Raw genomic sequence first — 18,488 nt, 5'->3', positions numbered from 1 at the left:
GGGGGGGGGAGTACAGCAGCAGGTCTTTCTCCTTCTACGCCCTGTTCCATCGCAAACCATAGACTGCGAACACACACACACGTGCGGGTGTTCTTGCTTTGAACTGAGAGCTGCAGTGTTTTCAAAGTACGGGTTAAAAAAAAAAAAAAAAAGAAGAGCGAGAGAAGGACACTTCAAGGTGAATTTGATTTGCACATAATTTTAACCAACCCACAACAAGTGCAAATTCAGCATGAAAGCTCCTGCTTTCTCATGCAAGAATCCAAGTACGGCAAGAAAAGGACTGGGAGAGAGCCACGGTCATCACAAGTGGAGGTTTGGAAAATAAACGGAAATTCTGAGCTCCGAGCTTCGACTCTCGATGCATTTGTTTTGTGGCCTTCCTGGCTTGGAGTCTCAATTCGTCCCCAAAAGTTGAAGTGAGGACTTTCATGTTGGTCTACAGCCAAGCTCATCTAAGCGTCTCTTCATGAATGAGTCAGGCAAAGTCGGACCTGGACGCAATCAATACGCCCACATTTTCGGAACAAAATAATACACTAAGAGCAGATTTGGAGCTACTATTGTGCTTTGAGCAAACAACTGCTCCAACCATGTGTATGCGCGGTCCAGAAGTTGCGCTTTGATTTTTGTGCATTTGCAAAACATGCTTGCCCAAATCACGTCAAGTGCAAAGCTCGCATTGATAAGGCCCCATTGGCTGCTTCCAGCGAGAAAACCCTTGGAATGAACCTGCTACAACAGGATGCAAATGTCCATTTGAGAGGATGAAAAAACAAACCCTTCCATCCTAAATGTATGCGTAAACGGCAACGAAAAAAAAAAAAGATTGGTGGCACGTTACAGGGCTAAACACAGAGGGCGACGGAGGAGGAGAATCAGGAATGAAAATGAGAAGACCCAGAAACACTTCAGAGACAACAAATCAAATCAGCTGTAACTCAATTCAGAGACTGCTTGTTCTGGGGTTTTTTTCATCCTGACGTCTGGTCCCCCCCCGCCCCCGCCCCCCACCAATAAACTGTGATGAGGTTACTCGTGGATTTGACACATTATAAAACACAAGCTAGTAGGACAAATGCTACGCAAAATAACAACAAGCAAATGAAGCCCGATGAGGGTATGAAAACTTCGTGTTTGTGTGCAACCGTATTAAATTATCCATATATGGCTGGACTTCATTTGCACTTCCTGTCAAAACAATCGTGACGCCACGTTTCAAATATGCGTCAGCATATAACTCATGAAAGTAAAATATGACAATAGAACAATTCGATGAAGGAATTTAGACATCTTTGAATTCTTTGTTTTTAGGAGCGGAGACTATTGAGGGCGGTCAATAAGTCATTCTGATCACTGGCCCAGTTTTAATTGTTTTGTTTTTTTATGAGTTAAGTCTGCCTTTATAAAGAAAATAATTCTTCATTTTGACCTGTTAGAGAAATTCCATGAGTGTGATCATCAAGTACCGGCATGGATTCAACAGGAATTTCTATTTTAGAGCCGCAAGTAGAAATGTTTTCTTAATCAATTGATTATTCCGATTTTTTTTTCTTTCAAAAATGTTATATTTCCATCGCTGTAGTCGGAACATTGGTTCAAATCGAGAGTGCAGAAACTGTAAAAAAAGGAATCATGATTCAATACTGCTTTGGTCTGTATCATATCATCCAACATGTGGATCATTATTTTGACCAAGTAGAAGCAGCGACAGGTCATCGGCGAACGTCTGGAGAATGTTTGAGACCTTGATCGAACCCTGACGCAAGCGCAACATTCCCTTCGCAAACACTCCCAAACGTTCGCCCACCTCAGTGGGACGAACAAAGCCGACAACGCATCACATGCAGTACTTCCACAAAAATCAGCCCATCACAATCGGCGGCTGATCGATTGGCGCACCCCGAAACAATAAATTGGAATGAAAACTCTTGTTGTGATCTCAGCAGACTGCGCGTTGTGTACTTCCTGTTGAGGCTGTTCGCTATTCTTTGCGTGGAGCGTGGCAGGCGAGACGTTGATGACGACAGCAGGCAACAGAATTGTAGCTCAGTGTTTCAGTGACGGAGCGTGCGTTTTTGTGTGTGTGTGTGTGTGTGTGTGTGTGTGTGTGTGTGTGTGTGTGTGTGTGTGTGTGTGTGTGTGCGCGTGTGTTTGAAGCGTGCTTGGATTTATCGTTTAGCCAAGTCGAGCAGATGGCCGCACACCTCCAAAAGAGCGATGAGACCGCAAGAATGGGGCCATCGGTGACATCACTGACTCTGACCATGTGTGAGAATGTGTGTGACCACACTTACTGTATGAGTGTGTGACTCAGTGTGACCAAAGCAAATGTTACTCAAGCACCATTTTGGTCCCGCTGGACAGTTAGTAGCTTGAGTGCCAAGCCCTGTTTGTAATCAGTCTGGCAGGTCGGGAACATGCCGAAACGGACTGGAGAGTCATCAAGGCAGGGCTCAATGCCACTGGGAGAAAAGCCCTCCAGATTTCGGACCCTCTTCTCCGTCTCCTCCATGAAGCACGTCCTCGTCCTCCCTCCTTTTTCTTCCTCCCATCAAGACACGGCGTAACGGTCAACAAAATATACGGCGGGCCAGCTCCCTTCTTTCCATTTGCCGACTGGTAAGCACCCCGCTTTTAACTCATTCACTCCCAAAGACGTTTTTAAACGTCTTTTCAGACTTGGTCCAGAATTGGCTGGTACTGAATGAGTTAAGTACACCAGCACCTATTTCACGTGACCTCAGCACCTGCGCATTACCATCGTAACTAAACGGCACATGACGCAAACACAGTGACGCAGGTAGTGATGTACCATCGATTTTTTTTCTTTCAATACACCAATGATGGAATAATGGCCTTGACGTTGTCATTTTTTTTTTATCACAACTTTGCACACTGCACCTCAAGATACACTGCGATATGAACCCCAACTAATCCAGCCATCTATCCGATTCCACTTCGCCTCTCTCCGAGTGCTCACTGAAACAAACGGCCATGAAAATAATCCCAAAACTCCGTCTAGTATTAGCAACTCAAACAAGCCCGACACAACTATCTCCAATCTGTGCAACGTTATACACGCATGTGTGTGTGTGTGTGTGTGTGTAATTTCACTCGCGTTTTGCCTGTGAGCACAGTATGCAGCCAGCTAAACCTTCTCAAAGATAATGAGAGCGAGAAAGTGAAGAAATCCCCCCCCCCAAAAACCTTTATCTTAATCTTTAAAAGGCTCGGCGTGAAACTGGAATCCAGCTGTGAACTGGGTCGTGAGTATGGTATCTTTGTGTGCGTGTGTGAGTGAACGCATTTCAGCATAGATATTCGTGTGTGTGTGTGCACGCACGTGTGAAGGAGTTTAAAGTGCACACATACATTTTACAACGGCAGATTAATAGCAGCACTATATAGTGCCATCAGGACTCATCACAGTGTGGATCATGCATAATAAACCTCCCATGTAGTGCGCATGCACACACACACATACACACACACACACACACACACACACACACGCACACTCTTCCTCTCACTATAGCAAAGCTGGTCCTGTTGCTGCCCCTAACTTCAAAGTTAGATGTAATTTCAGCCTCCGAGCAGCCAGAGGGAGCCATGCTGATGGCAGCCGAGTTCCTCCTCTAAATAGCTCCTTCCTACCATCCTACCCCTCGACATTCATTAGCCGGGCTCTCTCAGTCATCTCAGCCAATGTGTTGGGACACCAGGCATCCAGGATCAGACATAAAAATAAACTCAATGGAGCACTGAAGGCAGGGAAAGAGGAAGGAGAGGTCACAAAACACAGTCGAGAGACAAATAAAAAGACCGGGATGGAACTTCTCTTTCTCTTCTGTTTTATGTTCTAGTTCCACGCTGTACCCGAAATGGGAAAACTCGACAAAGTGTGAGTGGAGGAAAGCTGTCACTGCACTTCAATTACTCCCATTTGTACACACACACACACACACACACACACACACACACACACACACACACACACACACACACACACTCACACTCACACTCACACTCACACTCACACACACACACACACACACACACACACACACACACACACACACACACACACACACACACACACACACACACACACAGACGCACCAAGTGATTTACTAATGGATCCTTCTCATGTCCTAACGATTAATGAATATAAAATTGATGTTTCCAATCTTCTGCTCAAACTGGCCAAATAACATTTGAAACCATTTGAACTGCAATTTTAAAAATTTATATCGTAATGAGAGAAAATCACTATTCATAAAAGAAAAGCTGAGAGCCAGAAGCCTTTTAGCTGAATATGAAATCTACATATCAAGTACAGTACAGGCAAATGAGATGTGGAGTAATACTTTTTACATTTAAGGAAGGCAAAAAGTGCACCAAAAAAGTGAACAATCAAAGATCCTATTTACTGGAACCACTTGGTGAAATAAAACGGAGTAAATTCAACACAGCATTTTTTTTAACTGTGTACCGTAATCTATTTATCATAGAATGTTCATGCAAGATTGTATCAGTCAGTGAACTACAGAGCGCGTTGGCGTGCGTGTGCACGTGCGCGTGTGTCTGCATGCAGCTGCACATCCAGAATAACTCCTCTCTCTCCTGGGGTCGTTTTTGTTCATCCCGTCTACCAAATACGTTATCCAACAGGTACAAAGTAGAAACAATCCTTGTCAGAGGACACAAACCCTTCAACAGACAAAGGATTTTTTTTAATAGCTTTTTAAAAAGACTCTAATCCGGGGACATTTATTTCCCTCGTCAGTCCGAAACCCCTTATTCCCCACCCCCCTTCTTCCTCCCTCGTCCCCGTAGCGGGTGGAGAGGCGCCAGTGGAAACTAGTGTTTTCTTAACCAAGTTCATCCCTCTCCGTTTCCCCTCAGTCTCAAATCATGAAGTCTGTCACACACTTGGGCTGCACTAATGTAAAAGCACACCCACACACACACTTAGCTACCATTCTCACCGGCTGGCCTGTCCAAAGTAGATGAGTAAAAAGCATGACCTCCCATGTCTCCCTGCTACTGCTGCTCAGCCTTGTGTTACCAGCTTGCTCTAACAACCGGCACTGGGCAGAAGAGCTCCCAGTAGGTAGAACCATGTCTCGCCGTCAAGATGCAACTAAAAGCCTTCAGAAAACAAAATATTGCCCAGCTCCCCCACTGGGATATTTTCTTTTCGTGTGTCTCTCCTCCACAGGAGCGCAATGTCAGCGCTGGGTTAGTGCAGGGAGGCCTCCAGAGTCAACACAGTCTAAAGGCCCAACTAATGGCTGGTTTCTTTTCAACTTGACTTCAATTCAAACCTGACTCGTATCATGTTCTTCCTGAAAGACGCAACTGTGGAGCCGAACTGCTGCTGACTCTAATTGGACTCCAGTCATGTGAACTCTTAAAAAGGGAAGCTAATGGCGTGGCAGACAGTTTTCACCTCAGATCATTTCTGCTTCCGGCGCAGCTATCATACCAAGCCGTGGGGGTACACATGGTACGCCCATGCAATAAACACGTGTTCACCACTCTTGAAGAAGATGGAAAAAAATGTTCACATGAAACTGTGTCTAAGGTCAATGATTTATGAAGAGCAGAAGAAAACGGGCCGACGTACAAGAGTGAAACGAGACTGTCTGCATTTTTGATGAAGCTCGTTCTTCTGACTGGCAGTGTCATAATAGCGGCGCCTTTGGTGATTAGAAAAAAACAAAACAAAACAAAAAAACCAGATTGCCTGTTTGTGATGCTAGGTTTAAGATGTGAGTCAAGTTAGCAGGTAAGTTTTCCAATTTGGAGGTGTCTCGTATATACCCTTTCAAGGACGGCGGTTACTACAGTGGACAGCTTATCATGTTATCAGGTTACAGGGTGCATGAAAGGGTTAAATACAACCTTGAAACCCTCCAAAATATTGTTAAACATTATAATACCGTATTGGCCTGAATATAAGACGACCCCCTCTTTTTCAAGACTCAAGTTTGAAAAAAGACTTTTTGAACACCAAATAATTTTTTATACAGAAAATAATGACAGTACATCTGAAACAAATGATTATAACAATATATTTGAGAGAAAAAGCATGTTATTTTGCCTCATTGAAATCTTAAAATCTGAATTTTTATATTTAAATATGTAAACTAAAGTGCAATCGCATTCGTGAATGAATGGCTTCTGGTTTTTGAAATGTAAATGACATCATAACTTCTCCTCAGCTGCCGGTTAACCTGGCCGATCTTCGACCCACTTTTCTCCAGATTGTCGCTACGTTTCTCCATTTTCTGTTATCTCTTCCATTATTTTCTTCTCTTTTCTTTCTTACCACTGTTTTTTATTTTTCTTTTTCGTGCTACCACTATTTTTATTTTTATTCTTCGTGACAGGGGCTCACTTTGGCCTGGGGAGTCAAGTTCAGCATTTGCTTCAATGATATCTGGCGCCATCTAGTGTCGTGAATGGATATGATGTCTAACACCATCAAGCAGCATACTGAGAATTATTCACCACCCGAAGATAAAAACTCTGACCCTACTGAAGCAGGAAATTCACATACCAAAAACATGGACTTCGAACCCTCTGATGACCCTTCCAACCCTTTGATGACTTCCAACCCTACTGACCACAAGACATTTGACCCTGAGAACAACTTGGACCCGGACAATAACTTTTTCAAGACCGACCGACCGCGAGGGAGCCAGCGACGACCGACCGTGAGGGGGCCAGTGATGACCGCGAGGAAGCGAGCGACGACTGCAGGGAAGCCAGCGACCGCGAGGAAGCCGGGAGACAACCAGCCAGCGACCACCGCGAGGGAGCCAGAGACGACCGAGAGGAAACCAGCGACGACAGCAGGGGAGCCAGTGACCGCGAGGGAGCCGGGAGACAGCGAGCCTGAGGGAGCCGGGAGACAACCAGCCAGCGCGCGTGAGAGAGCCAGGAGGCAGCCAGCCAGCGAGCGTGAGGGAGTCGGCGACGACCGCAAGGGAGCCAGCGACCACGAGGGACCCAGGAGACGTCCAGCCAGCAACCGCGAGGGAGCCAGTGATGACGGCGAGAGAGCGAGCGACGACAGCGAGAGAACCAACGACGACCGCGAGGGAGCCAGCGACGACCGCGTGGGAGCGGGAAATTCACATCCCAAAAACATGGACTTCCAACCCTTTGAAGATATTGACTATAAGCCATTCGATCCCGAGAACAATTTGGACCCAGACAACAACTTCTTCCAGAACAAACAAAGGGTAACAAACTCTGACTATTACCTGGATGAACAATTCAACACTAATATAAAATTGGAAAATGCACTTTCAGTAATACACTTAAACAGTAGAAGTCTCTATAAAAACTTCACAAAAATCAAAGAATACCTGACTAAATTCAATAAATTCAAAATAATTACCATATCAGAAACTTGGCTTGATGAAGATAAAACAACTGAAATGGAAATAGAAGGTTATGAAATGTTTGCAACTAATAGGGAAAACAAAAAAGGAGGGGGGGTTGCAATATATGTAGACAAAGCACTTAAATGCAGTAAAATCGAGAGATTGACAAACACAATAGAAAACCTAATGGAATGTCTAACCATTGAAATACATAATAAAAAGGCATCAAATATCATCATAAGTTGCATCTATAGGACACCAGGATCATGTATTGACACATTCAATAAAAAACTAACAGATATGCTCAGTTACAACAACGATAAGAAAACACGAATAATATGTGGTGACTTTAACATTGACTTATTAAACCCAAATGGACACAAAAAAACAACCGACTTCATAAATACTATGTACAGCAACAGCTTTTTCCCAGTAATCCTGAAACCTAGCAGAATAACAGTTGACACGGCCACATTAATAGATAACATATTTATAAATAAGATTGACCATAAAATGGAAAGTGGACTTCTCATTAATGACATAAGTGACCACCTACCTGTTTTTGCAGTTTTTCATAATTATTTTGATAGAAAATCTAAGTCAACAACTCGCATAACAGAAATAAGACTAAGAACCCAACGCTCCACCGACGCCTTTAAGCAAGACCTAGAAAAACAAAACTGGACCGAGGTCTATTCAAACGAAGACCCAAATACAGCGTTTGAAGTATTTCAGTCTACCATAATCTCCTTATATGATAAACATTTTCCATTAACTAAAGTCTCCAAAAAGTATAAAGACCCAAGTAAGCCATGGATAACGAAAGGCATAGAAAACGCATGTAAAAAGAAAAACAATTTATATAAATTGTTTTTAAAATTGAGAACTGAAGAAGCAGAAAAAAAATATAAGACCTATAAAAATAAACTAGTAAATATTATAAGAACCAGTAAAAGAGATCATTATCATGCACTATTAGAGCAGAATAAAAGTAACACACATGAAATATGGAAGATACTTAACCAAGTAATCAGAAATAGTCCTAAAAAAATGGATTATCCAGAGTATTTTATCAAAGGCAAAAATACTATTTTGGAAAAAACTGCAGAAATAGCAACTGAATTTAATGAGTATTTTGTCAACATCGGCAGTAACCTAGCAAAACAAATTCCTGATCCAACAAACTTGTTTGAAATAGATAGATATGTAGAAAAAAACTCCTCCACGATGTTCCTTACTGCTGTAAAACAAGAAGAAGTATCAAATATTATAAAAACTTTTAAAAATAAAAAGTCAACTGATTGCTTTAATATTGACATGACAATAATAAAGCAGATTATAGAATATGTAGTGCGACCTTTCACGCACATATGCAACCTGTCATTCAAAGCTGGTATCTTTCCATCAAAAATGAAAATTGCTAAAGTTATTCCAATCTATAAAAGTGGAGAAAGACATCGGTTTACAAATTATAGACCAATATCACTACTACCACAATTTTCAAAAATATTAGAAAAACTATTTTCTCGCAGACTTGATAGCTTTATACAAAAGCATGCGCTGTTAAGTGAGAATCAATATGGCTTCAGGGAAAAGCGGACCACCTCAATGGCAGTTATGGAGTTTGTGGAAGCAATAGCCACTAATATAGACAACAAAGAATTTACTGTTGGGGTTTTCCTAGATCTAAAAAAAGCTTTTGACACAATAGATCACAGTATATTATTGAAAAAACTAGAAAGATATGGCATTAGAGGTGTAGCTTATAAATGGATAAAAAGTTATTTAGAAAACAGATATCAGTACGTGCAACTCAACAATAAAAAAACGAATCAACTAAAAATCACTCACGGAGTTCCTCAGGGGTCAGTGCTTGGTCCAAAACTATTCATCTTATATATAAATGATATCTGCAAGGTCTCAAAACAACTTAAATGTGTCCTATTTGCTGATGATACAACTTTCTACTGTTCTGGAATAAATCTGAAACAGCTCCTGACAACCGTAGAAAACGAATTAAACAAATTAAAAAACTGGTTCGACAGAAATAAATTGTCACTTAACCTGAAAAAATCGAAGTTAATTGTTTTTGGCACAAGACCAATCAAACACCAAGCTAAAATTATGGTAAACTCAATTGAGATAGAAAGAGCGTATGAAACCAAGTTTCTCGGATTAGTAATAGACTCAAAACTATGTTGGAAGCCACATATCGATAACGTAAAAAGAAAAATAGCCAAAACCGTAGGGATCCTCTACAAAACCAAGGAAGTGCTAAATAAGAGATCTTTGTACACATTGTACACTTCATTATTATTACCATATATGACCTACTGTGTGGAAATATGGGGAAATTCCTGCAAAACAAACACACTCCCTATTCTCAACCTACAAAAAAAAGCAATTCGAATTATTAATAGATCAAAATATACGGAACCCACAAATCCACTATTTATCAAATTAAATACGATGAAATTTTATGACCTGGTTGACTTTAAAATCGCCCAATTAATGTACAAAGCACACAATAACCTGCTCTGCCAAAACATTCAGAAGTTTTTCGAAATTCGAGAAAGCAGCTATGATTTAAGAGGTACCAACTTATTCAAAAAACTCAAAACAAGAACAAACATCAAGCAAAGAAGTGTATCTATCAAAGGTGTTAATCTGTGGAATAATCTCGAAACGGACCTGAAAATGAGTAAATCGCTTGCTGAGTTAAAAAACAAATTCAAAGAAATAGTACAAACAACCTACATCAATCAGAGTTAAAATGATAAATTCAAAACATTAAATATAATGATAAATCAGAACTAAGTTGATAAATAGAGAAAGGTATATAAATATCCATTATGAATTTAAGAGAAAATTGACACAAGAGTGTCAGGGTGTGGAAGTATATAATCCCGATACAAACCAAAAGTTGTAAAAATATCACGGTTAAGGGTAAAGTATGAGCCTTAATGGAGACTTCTTTCTTCTTACTTTTCTGATTGATATAAAAATGATTTATTAGATACAATCACATAACGGGGTAGGACTAGATAAGTTTTTTACTTCTTCCTACTCCCTTGAACATAATAACTGTGTTGAATGAAGATTGATTTCTTTCTTTTTACTTTTTTTATCTACCTTATTTTCTGTCAAATTATTACTGTATATATGTTTTATGTTCAATAAACAAACAAACAACAAACAAACAAACAAAACCCCGAATATAAGACGACGCACACTTTTTCAGTCTTATTTCAATGCAAAAAACACCGTCTTATATTCGGGCCAATACGGTACTTTTTAACTTGAAACTGTTCTCATTAATATTGTCCAGCAAGATAGTGAGGCGTGTCACTTTGACTTAGTTGAAGCTTCCACATTCAACATGGTTCTTTGCCCAATAAGGACTACGGAGTGTGACGAAAGCAGCCTGACGTTTGACCTGAACTACCTCAGGAATTGTGGCTGATGAGTATGCGCGAAAAGTGTGCGCCATCGTGTATGTGTCGATGGCGTGACGGATGGACGGAGCAAGGGTTTTTGGGAAAAAAAATTAAGTGCATCGTGACTTGATGTCCACGAGAAAGTGTGGGGTGAAATTAGTTGCATTAAAGCAAAGTGAAGGAAGCCAAATCCAAATGATGACATTACATGAAAATGTGAGCCACAATTACAAATATCCAAACTGTAAGGGACTCCGGTTCGCATGTTGAAATCGTTTCTGCGGTGTGACCGAGAGAATTCCTCTCCATGTGAAAGTGGCTTCAGATTAGCGCTCCTATTCTCGGACAAGCGACGCGTTCGTGGCGGCGGTGGCCTGGAGCTGCTGCGGCCTTCGGCGCTGGTGTACCTTCTAAGAATAGGCGGCAGCATCCAGGGCACATTTCGTCTCCGTGTCGGCCCAATTCCCGCTCCCTCTCGCATGCCGCGCCTCCATAGAAATGGACAAAAGAATCATGTCAGACGGCAGTTATTCCCGTTTGAGAAATGCAGTGGGAGACGATGTCATCGTGTCATTACTCTATACTTTCCACTCCTTTCACCCCTCATTCACTCCCCCCAGCGTGAGCGAATGTGGAGGCTGAATGTAACCCTGCTGGATGACATTACCGTGGGCTGCCTGCTGGCCTGTCTGGGATTCCAAAATAAAACACAGCGGTGTGTCTGAGCCAGTCAGGACACATACCGGAGAGGGAAACTCGCATGCTTTGACGGAGCATCCAGTGTGAAACTGTCAGAACGTGCCTCGTGCGCTTTATGCATGTTGGTGCGCCAAGACACGTGCGTGTGCCTGTGCTTCAGTGAGGTATGAGAGAGACGTAACGGGAAAGAGAAGAGAGCGAGTAGGTTGGCTGGCCTCTCCAGCTGTGGCTTGTCAATCATTCCCGACCTAACACTCAGAGAAGGGCAAGCCGGACACGAGTGGGAGGGACAGTTAGTATTTGACAACTTTTCCCTTTTGGAAAGTCAAGCGGGGGCAAATGAGCACAAAAAGACAGAGGAATAGTTAACTCAATGTGAGTGGAAAACATGCTACTGCCAGAAACCCCCTGGCCTGCATTCAGCATCCCCGTCACCCCACAGAGGTGACAAAAAGATAACCACGTTTCACCTTAATGCTTCGCACACTTTCTCTCTCTCTCTCTCCTCTTATTTGCTTCCTCGTCCTATTCTTGCCTCCCATCCTCTCTCACCTCCTCACCCCCTTCTCACTCTGTGTTTACACATGGCTGGCCATCCACTCCCATGTCTCGGAGTGGAGGCGGAGGAGCTTGGCAGGCTGTCAGGGGAGCGCTGGAGAGCTGGGAACATGTAGTGACTGGAACAAGGGTGTCTGTGTGTGTGAGTATCTCTTGACTGTTGGATTCTTCACACAACTGTTTTTGCAAAGCAAGAACTGCTACCATCTTTCAACTTGAGCCGAGACGCCGAGATTTTGCTCCCGTTCAATTTCCAGTCGCAGTTAAATCACTGAGCACACAACAGCAGGAAATAGCAGAGCAGGTCAGTAGACGGCCCGTTACTGTGGGCCAATATTGGGCGGGCGCTGTGAAAAATGGAGCAACGGTTGTTAAATAAAATCAAAGTGTCACACATTCGAGTTGTGCTGTAAAACAAATGTCGAGATCATGAAAAACTGTTGTTGTCGCAGTAAAACCGGAACCGGTGCCCGCGGATGAGACATCAGAACATTTTGTGAGGCATGAGGATGAACTTGGCGTGTTTGGAATTTTGTTTGCGCTCTTTGGAGAACACCACAGAAGGGCAAGTGTAATGCCAATTTTCCACTCTTACTTTGTGAGAAAATTGATTTCAAAATACAGCCTGCACTGGTATCACTAGTCAAGCTCTTAGATTCCATCGAAAGGGAACAGACTTTTTTTTTTTTTTATTAAACAAATGTCTCCGAGCCCCTCAGGATGATGAAGATGAACAAATACAACGATTCAAAACAGATTTGGCCCAACCAAGATGTTAACGCTGTTCAAAAAGATGCGTGACTCCAAAAGATGACTGCAATCAAGGGTGTCTTTGTAACTTTTATCAATGTTTTTGGAACCGTGCGAAATTCCAGAAAAAGCCAATACACTTCGGGGGAAATCCCAAAAGATGCTCCTCTAGATGACATTGACGCTGAGTCTTTACGAAGCACATGTTCTCGTCAGTGGCTTTTCTTTGCTGCTATCTTCCAACAGATGTTGTTGTGTATGAGTTGAACTGGATGTATAGTGGCGTTGTTGTACTCTGCAGTCGCGTAGAACTGGCAGTTCGATAGAAGACACCATTGTTACAGAAAGACTTTATACGCTATTTAAACTGCCGATCGCAAACGGTAACTGACCGTAATTGAAACTAACTGTGATGCTGCTCTTTATACGTTGCGCTAACTGTCACCTGTCAGTGACAGCCCCGCCCCTCTTAAAGCGCCAGATAAATCCAACAATATGGGTTTCCCTGGATGGAGTTTGTTTGATTTCTTCATGATTTTGCGGTCCTCGGACCCGAGGACTTGACTCCGAGTCCGAGGCCAAGGACCAAGGACCAAGGAACGACTTTCGGTCCTCGAGGCCAAGGACCGCCTTCGAGGACCACAACACTGAGAACTGCACGGCATCATGTTGACAACCGTTTTAGCGACGTGATTTAGTTGGCTAGGATGGACACAATTTTAACCCTTTGAGGGACAGCGGTGACTACAGTGGACAGTTTACCATGGGTGCATGAAAAGGTTAAAAAGGCCAATTTTAAAGTCGGTAAGAGAGTTAAAGCCAGGCATACCCGAGCGTTAAATCAGGTAGAATGGAACTTGAAAACAGTGTTATAATAATTGTCATGCTGATCTCCTTAAGACTCATACGTTTTGGTCCTTTTGCGGATTTCTCCATTGTGAGAAAAATAAAGGTTTTCTTCATCTTCTTCTTAAACCACGTATCAAACTCAGCTTCTCCCTTAGCATATTTTCAGTGTTATAATGTGGGACTGGAACGGCGCGAGGTAAACGACACAGCCAGCTTCCAATGGCTGCCAGGAAAGAGCAAAAAAGTGCATTGATTTTTTTTTCTTAACAGCTGGTGAAGTGTCAACCAAGATAGCATTGAGCATTTGCCCAAGGTGTAACACAACACCAGATTGACTAGCAATGTTCAACCCTTTTTTTTTTTCCATATGTCAGAGGATCCCCTCCCCCTGCTCGAAGCAACCTTTGTGCGATTGCACAATGAACAATAGTTGGTTTATCCGATTAATGTCCAGCACATAAGAGCAATAAATCTATAAAATAAATATACGGTGCTATTACAATAAACTATTTAACATAAACAAAAATAATGCAGTTTATGACCCAGTGCATTTATGTATGATTATTATGTTGTTGTTTTTTTTAAATGGTGCACCCAGCTGTCCATATAGTACGTATGTAGAGAAATACGTTTCTTTCAAGAATGGAAATTGTTCTTTATATTTGGTCAGAAAATATGTCACAAAATGACAATTTTTCTTCCCTTTTTTATAGCAATAAGATCGCCATACACCCCCCCCCCCACCCCCACCAACCAAATGTCTGAACATAGCTATTTTCCACTACTTCCTATTTCATATTCAACGTGTGGAAAAATAAAAAGAATAAGAATGAAATGGAGCGACAACAGTATCAACGTAATAATATGGTGATGTGATCATACATTTAGGATTTTCACAGACATAATGGCCCTTTGAGGGAAACCGAAAGTATGTTGCGGCCCGTGGTTAAAATGAGTTTGACAACCATGTTTACATAATTGGCCACATTATAATAAGGCCGATGGATCAATTGATGGATTCTGGTCATGGTCCCGGCTGGTTGTAGTAAGCTATTGCATCTTTCCTAAGGCTCGTGAGCAAATTTTCATGTCATTTAAACACAACCAATAAAGCATTCAAATCAAACTCAGCCCTGTGGCCCAGTTTTCTAAACACCCATCTTTGATCAGAGCCCAGATTTGAACTATAAAGCTTGAAAAAACAGACAATTTGGGGCTTTTTCCCCTCATGTTGAATTGATAAACTGATGACTGTTTATGAATCACTTTTTTCAAAATTGAAAAATCAAAAATCAAACAATACATGGATTCTCTCCTCCGACTGCAAAAGTTGTGGCCAGTAACTGGATTTTTGGCAACATTGTGAACAGCACGGAATCCGTACAGTGAGACTATAATTGGAGGTATCTGTAGCTTAAGTACAACATATTAAAGACCCGCGGGACGGGGTGACTCTCATTCATGATAAGTCAGAAAAGTTGCCTTTCGTCTCTCTTCAAAAATCCCGCCACATCACACAACAGACGCGTCCCAAAACAACAACATGACACTTTGCCGACCCGCTCTGCCTCCCACCTGCCAAAGAAAGAGGAAGAAGAGATGACAGCAGCTTTAGATCTGACATCAAACGTGAGTGAGAGAGGGAGAGGAAAAGAAAAAAAAATGTTACAACTGCACCGTGACAGCTTGCCGAAGAACATAGCGATGCCAAGCCAACGCGCTCTTTCGCAATGTTTTCACCAAGCATTAAAGTTTGGTTCAGAGTGTCATGCTTCCGATCGTCAACTTGTAAAGAGCACCAAAATAAATCAAGCAAGCGCACCGGTAGTGTAAACTGATTGCAACCCGCTGACTGGGTGGCAGAGATCAATGCAAAAAAAAAAGAAATCAATGGAACAATCTGCAAAAAAAAAAAAAAAAAAAAAAAAAAAAAAAAAAAAAAATCAATGGAACGATCACAACCAAGCTTATGTTCATCGCACAGTACTGCATGTTCCCACAAAGCAAATACAGTACAGTTCGGCGATTTCCGCCGCGATCTTTGTAGTCTCGCGATCACCGCCGGCTCCTTATATCGTGTAGCATCATAGCAGCACGATAATGTGTAATTAAACGGTGACAAATACAACATGCCGTACGCCGTGTGCCGATCATCCATTCACAAGGGAGACAAACAAAGCATGACTTGTGCTCTCCATCGTGATCCAATTCAATGGCCCTTTGTGTTTTGTTCAAGTCCCGCTGTTAAAAAAAATCTGCTGGGACGCGGCGCTTACGCACGCACACAAACACGACCACACCACACGGCCGCGACTGGTACGCGCCGCGAGGGTGCTGGAAAAAGCGGAGTGGAATTTTTTTGGGGACTTTTTAGAAGAAAATTACTGACAACTGTGTATCGGATGAAACTCAAGCTATTTCGTGGTAACAAGGCTATTTAAAAAAAAAAAGGGGGGGGGGCATGCGGGCAAAATGAAAGAACACCAAGTGCTGTTGTTCTTTGTTCACTGGTGCTCTTTGTTGGATTTATTGGTGGGTTCAACTGTTGTGCTTTAACAAGCCATACACTCCGGTGTCTTTTACTATCGTACTTTCGCACTTCACACGTGGGTGAAATGCAAGAAAGGGCAAAGGTTTTCCTTTCCACACTGTACTGTGAAAGTACAGTTTAAATGTGACAAACCCAAGCCATCATGAATGCATTTCCGATGGGATACGAAGGCATATTCTGTGAACCCCTGCCTGTTGGAGGTAATATGTTCTGTAATCGGAGTGGCCGTAAGTGACTGAGCATATCTACATGCCCACTGCAATGGTACAACTGCAACCTTCAATTTGGGTTTTGAGGCTACACATTGATTTTTACATTTTTACTATTAAAAACCAACAAACAAAAAAAATCACTTTAAAAACTACAATATCAGAGGGGCACGAACAATTCACCTCGATGCAGGACAGGAAAACTACAGTTCAATTAAAAGCCTCCACCCCCCGTGACTTCGGTGGCGCCGTTGCTCCGAATTCACTCGGTTACATCCGTGCCATTTGTTGGTACAGCAGGGACAAGTGGGGTTGCTTTTATGATGTGACCACAGAAAGATAAGCAGAGTGGAACGGAAAATGAAGAAACAGATGATGTGAGGACAGAGATGGGGTTCGATAATGCTCCTCATGGAATGTAGCTTGCAAACACAAAGACAGAAGGCACATCTTTGGAAAACTTCCTGCTTCTTTAGGTCCTCATCTGCATTCCACATGTATTGCATTCTGCGTGCATATGTGTGTTTGTTTGTGTGTGTGAGCGAATGCGTGCGCAACCAATAAGCTTCAACCATGTTAAACAACATCCTGAGTTCATTTCTGAAAAGTTTCCACTCTTCATCTCATCCTTTTCACATTCCCTCCAGCAAACTCACGCAGACACCTCAAGGCGCTTAAGCCAAATCATTGTTAAACCTTTGCTTTACTACATCCATGCGAGGACTTAACTGATTAGTTTAGGCAAAAAAATAATAATAAAAAAAAATCAAAGCAGCCTGAACTAATAGACCATTCTGGCCTCACCGATTGTTTTCTCAATTACTCTGGCAAGCAGCCCATTTAACAAGTTTGAGTGAGCCCAAATGCCAAGAGGCAGCGCGCGTGGGTTTCCAAGTGTGGCTGTGCGCTATAGCACGAGAGCTTGTGACCGCGCATATGCTTCCCTTGTGCCTGTGGGTGTATCTGTGAGAGAGAGAGCGCATGACGCTTTGACAACCGATGCCTCTTCCATCCTCGCTTACAGACCCAGCCAAACACAAACATGGGACAAAGAAGCGGACCATGTGGTAAACCGGATGCATGCGACTGAATAAGAACTCAGAAGTGAACAAATGCAAAACTCTCTTCAGTCATTTCGCTTCTTGGGCCACAGTACTGTTATTCACTCACCGGCAGACTAGAAGGGCGGTCCTGGGAGGAGATGCCATCCTCGTTGTTGCTCTTCCCAGAATTCCTTGGGCCCAGACCTCTGGTGCCATAATTCTCTTGCTGTGCCTCCTTCAAAGAAAGAGAGAGAATTGGAAAACATGAATAAATTAGGCGAGACAATCGATCACAATTTTTGTGATTAAGGGCATGATTTCCATAGTTAACTCGTGATTCATCGCAAATTAATCGCATCTTTGTATTTCTTCTGAATGTTTTTCAAAACGAGTGGACATAGATGCTTATCTTTCTGCGAATATATTAATTAGTGTAAGATTTCAAATTCAAGCCCAACAACTCACCGCACAACAAAATGCTTTAGAACATATCAGAACATTTAATGCAGCATTTTGCCAGTTGAACGCTGACACAAAAATCCTTACAACATACGGTATTGTTCAGTTCCAGTCCCTCAACACCATTGCAAGTACAATGTCTCAAACTTGACTTTTTTTTCCCTCAATGATAGTAAGTTTTGGATTGATAAGTCCTTGGTCGAAAAAAGACTTTGACGAATAACTTTAAAATTCCGTTTCTAAAACGGCTTTTCAAAACCTCTTTTTCTTTTCCTAGCTCGTCATTTGTTATTTTTTCGTATCAATTTAAATGATTCCAGCTCCTTCATTCTGACACCTTTTCATTCCCTTCAAATTGCTCCACTCTGACCATTCACTGCATAGCTTTGTTTACCTGCCAGCTCCTCTGTAGTTTTACTTGTTTTTTTCAGTGTCTTTCGTCAATCCTAGCCTTCCACGAAGCAGCACTACACTAATCTGTCCCCCCCCCCCCATCCACACAGGCTTTATTTCTCTCCCAGTCACCTTCTGTA

The 18,488-nt window shown here is 42.2% G+C and overlaps 1 protein-coding gene across 1 annotated transcript in view; it reads right to left on the bottom strand.

Moving 5' to 3' along the window:
- The window catches only part of arid1b (AT-rich interactive domain 1B), a 165,251-nt gene that overhangs the window by 84,913 nt on the left and 61,850 nt on the right, over positions 1 to 18,488 (bottom strand). The window contains exon 4 of the mRNA XM_086126861.1: positions 17,624 to 17,731. Within this exon, the coding sequence (XP_085982987.1) occupies positions 17,624 to 17,731 (108 nt within the window). The remainder of the gene's footprint in view (positions 1 to 17,623; positions 17,732 to 18,488) is intronic.

Source organism: Hippocampus guttulatus, chromosome 13 (genome assembly GCF_054856545.1).
Source record: "Hippocampus guttulatus isolate MCC_2025c chromosome 13, RoL_Hgut_1.0, whole genome shotgun sequence".
Classification (NCBI taxonomy): domain Eukaryota; kingdom Metazoa; phylum Chordata; class Actinopteri; order Syngnathiformes; family Syngnathidae; genus Hippocampus; species Hippocampus guttulatus.
Note: the sequence above shows the minus strand (reverse complement) of the source record. Positions and strands in the feature narration are given on the sequence as shown.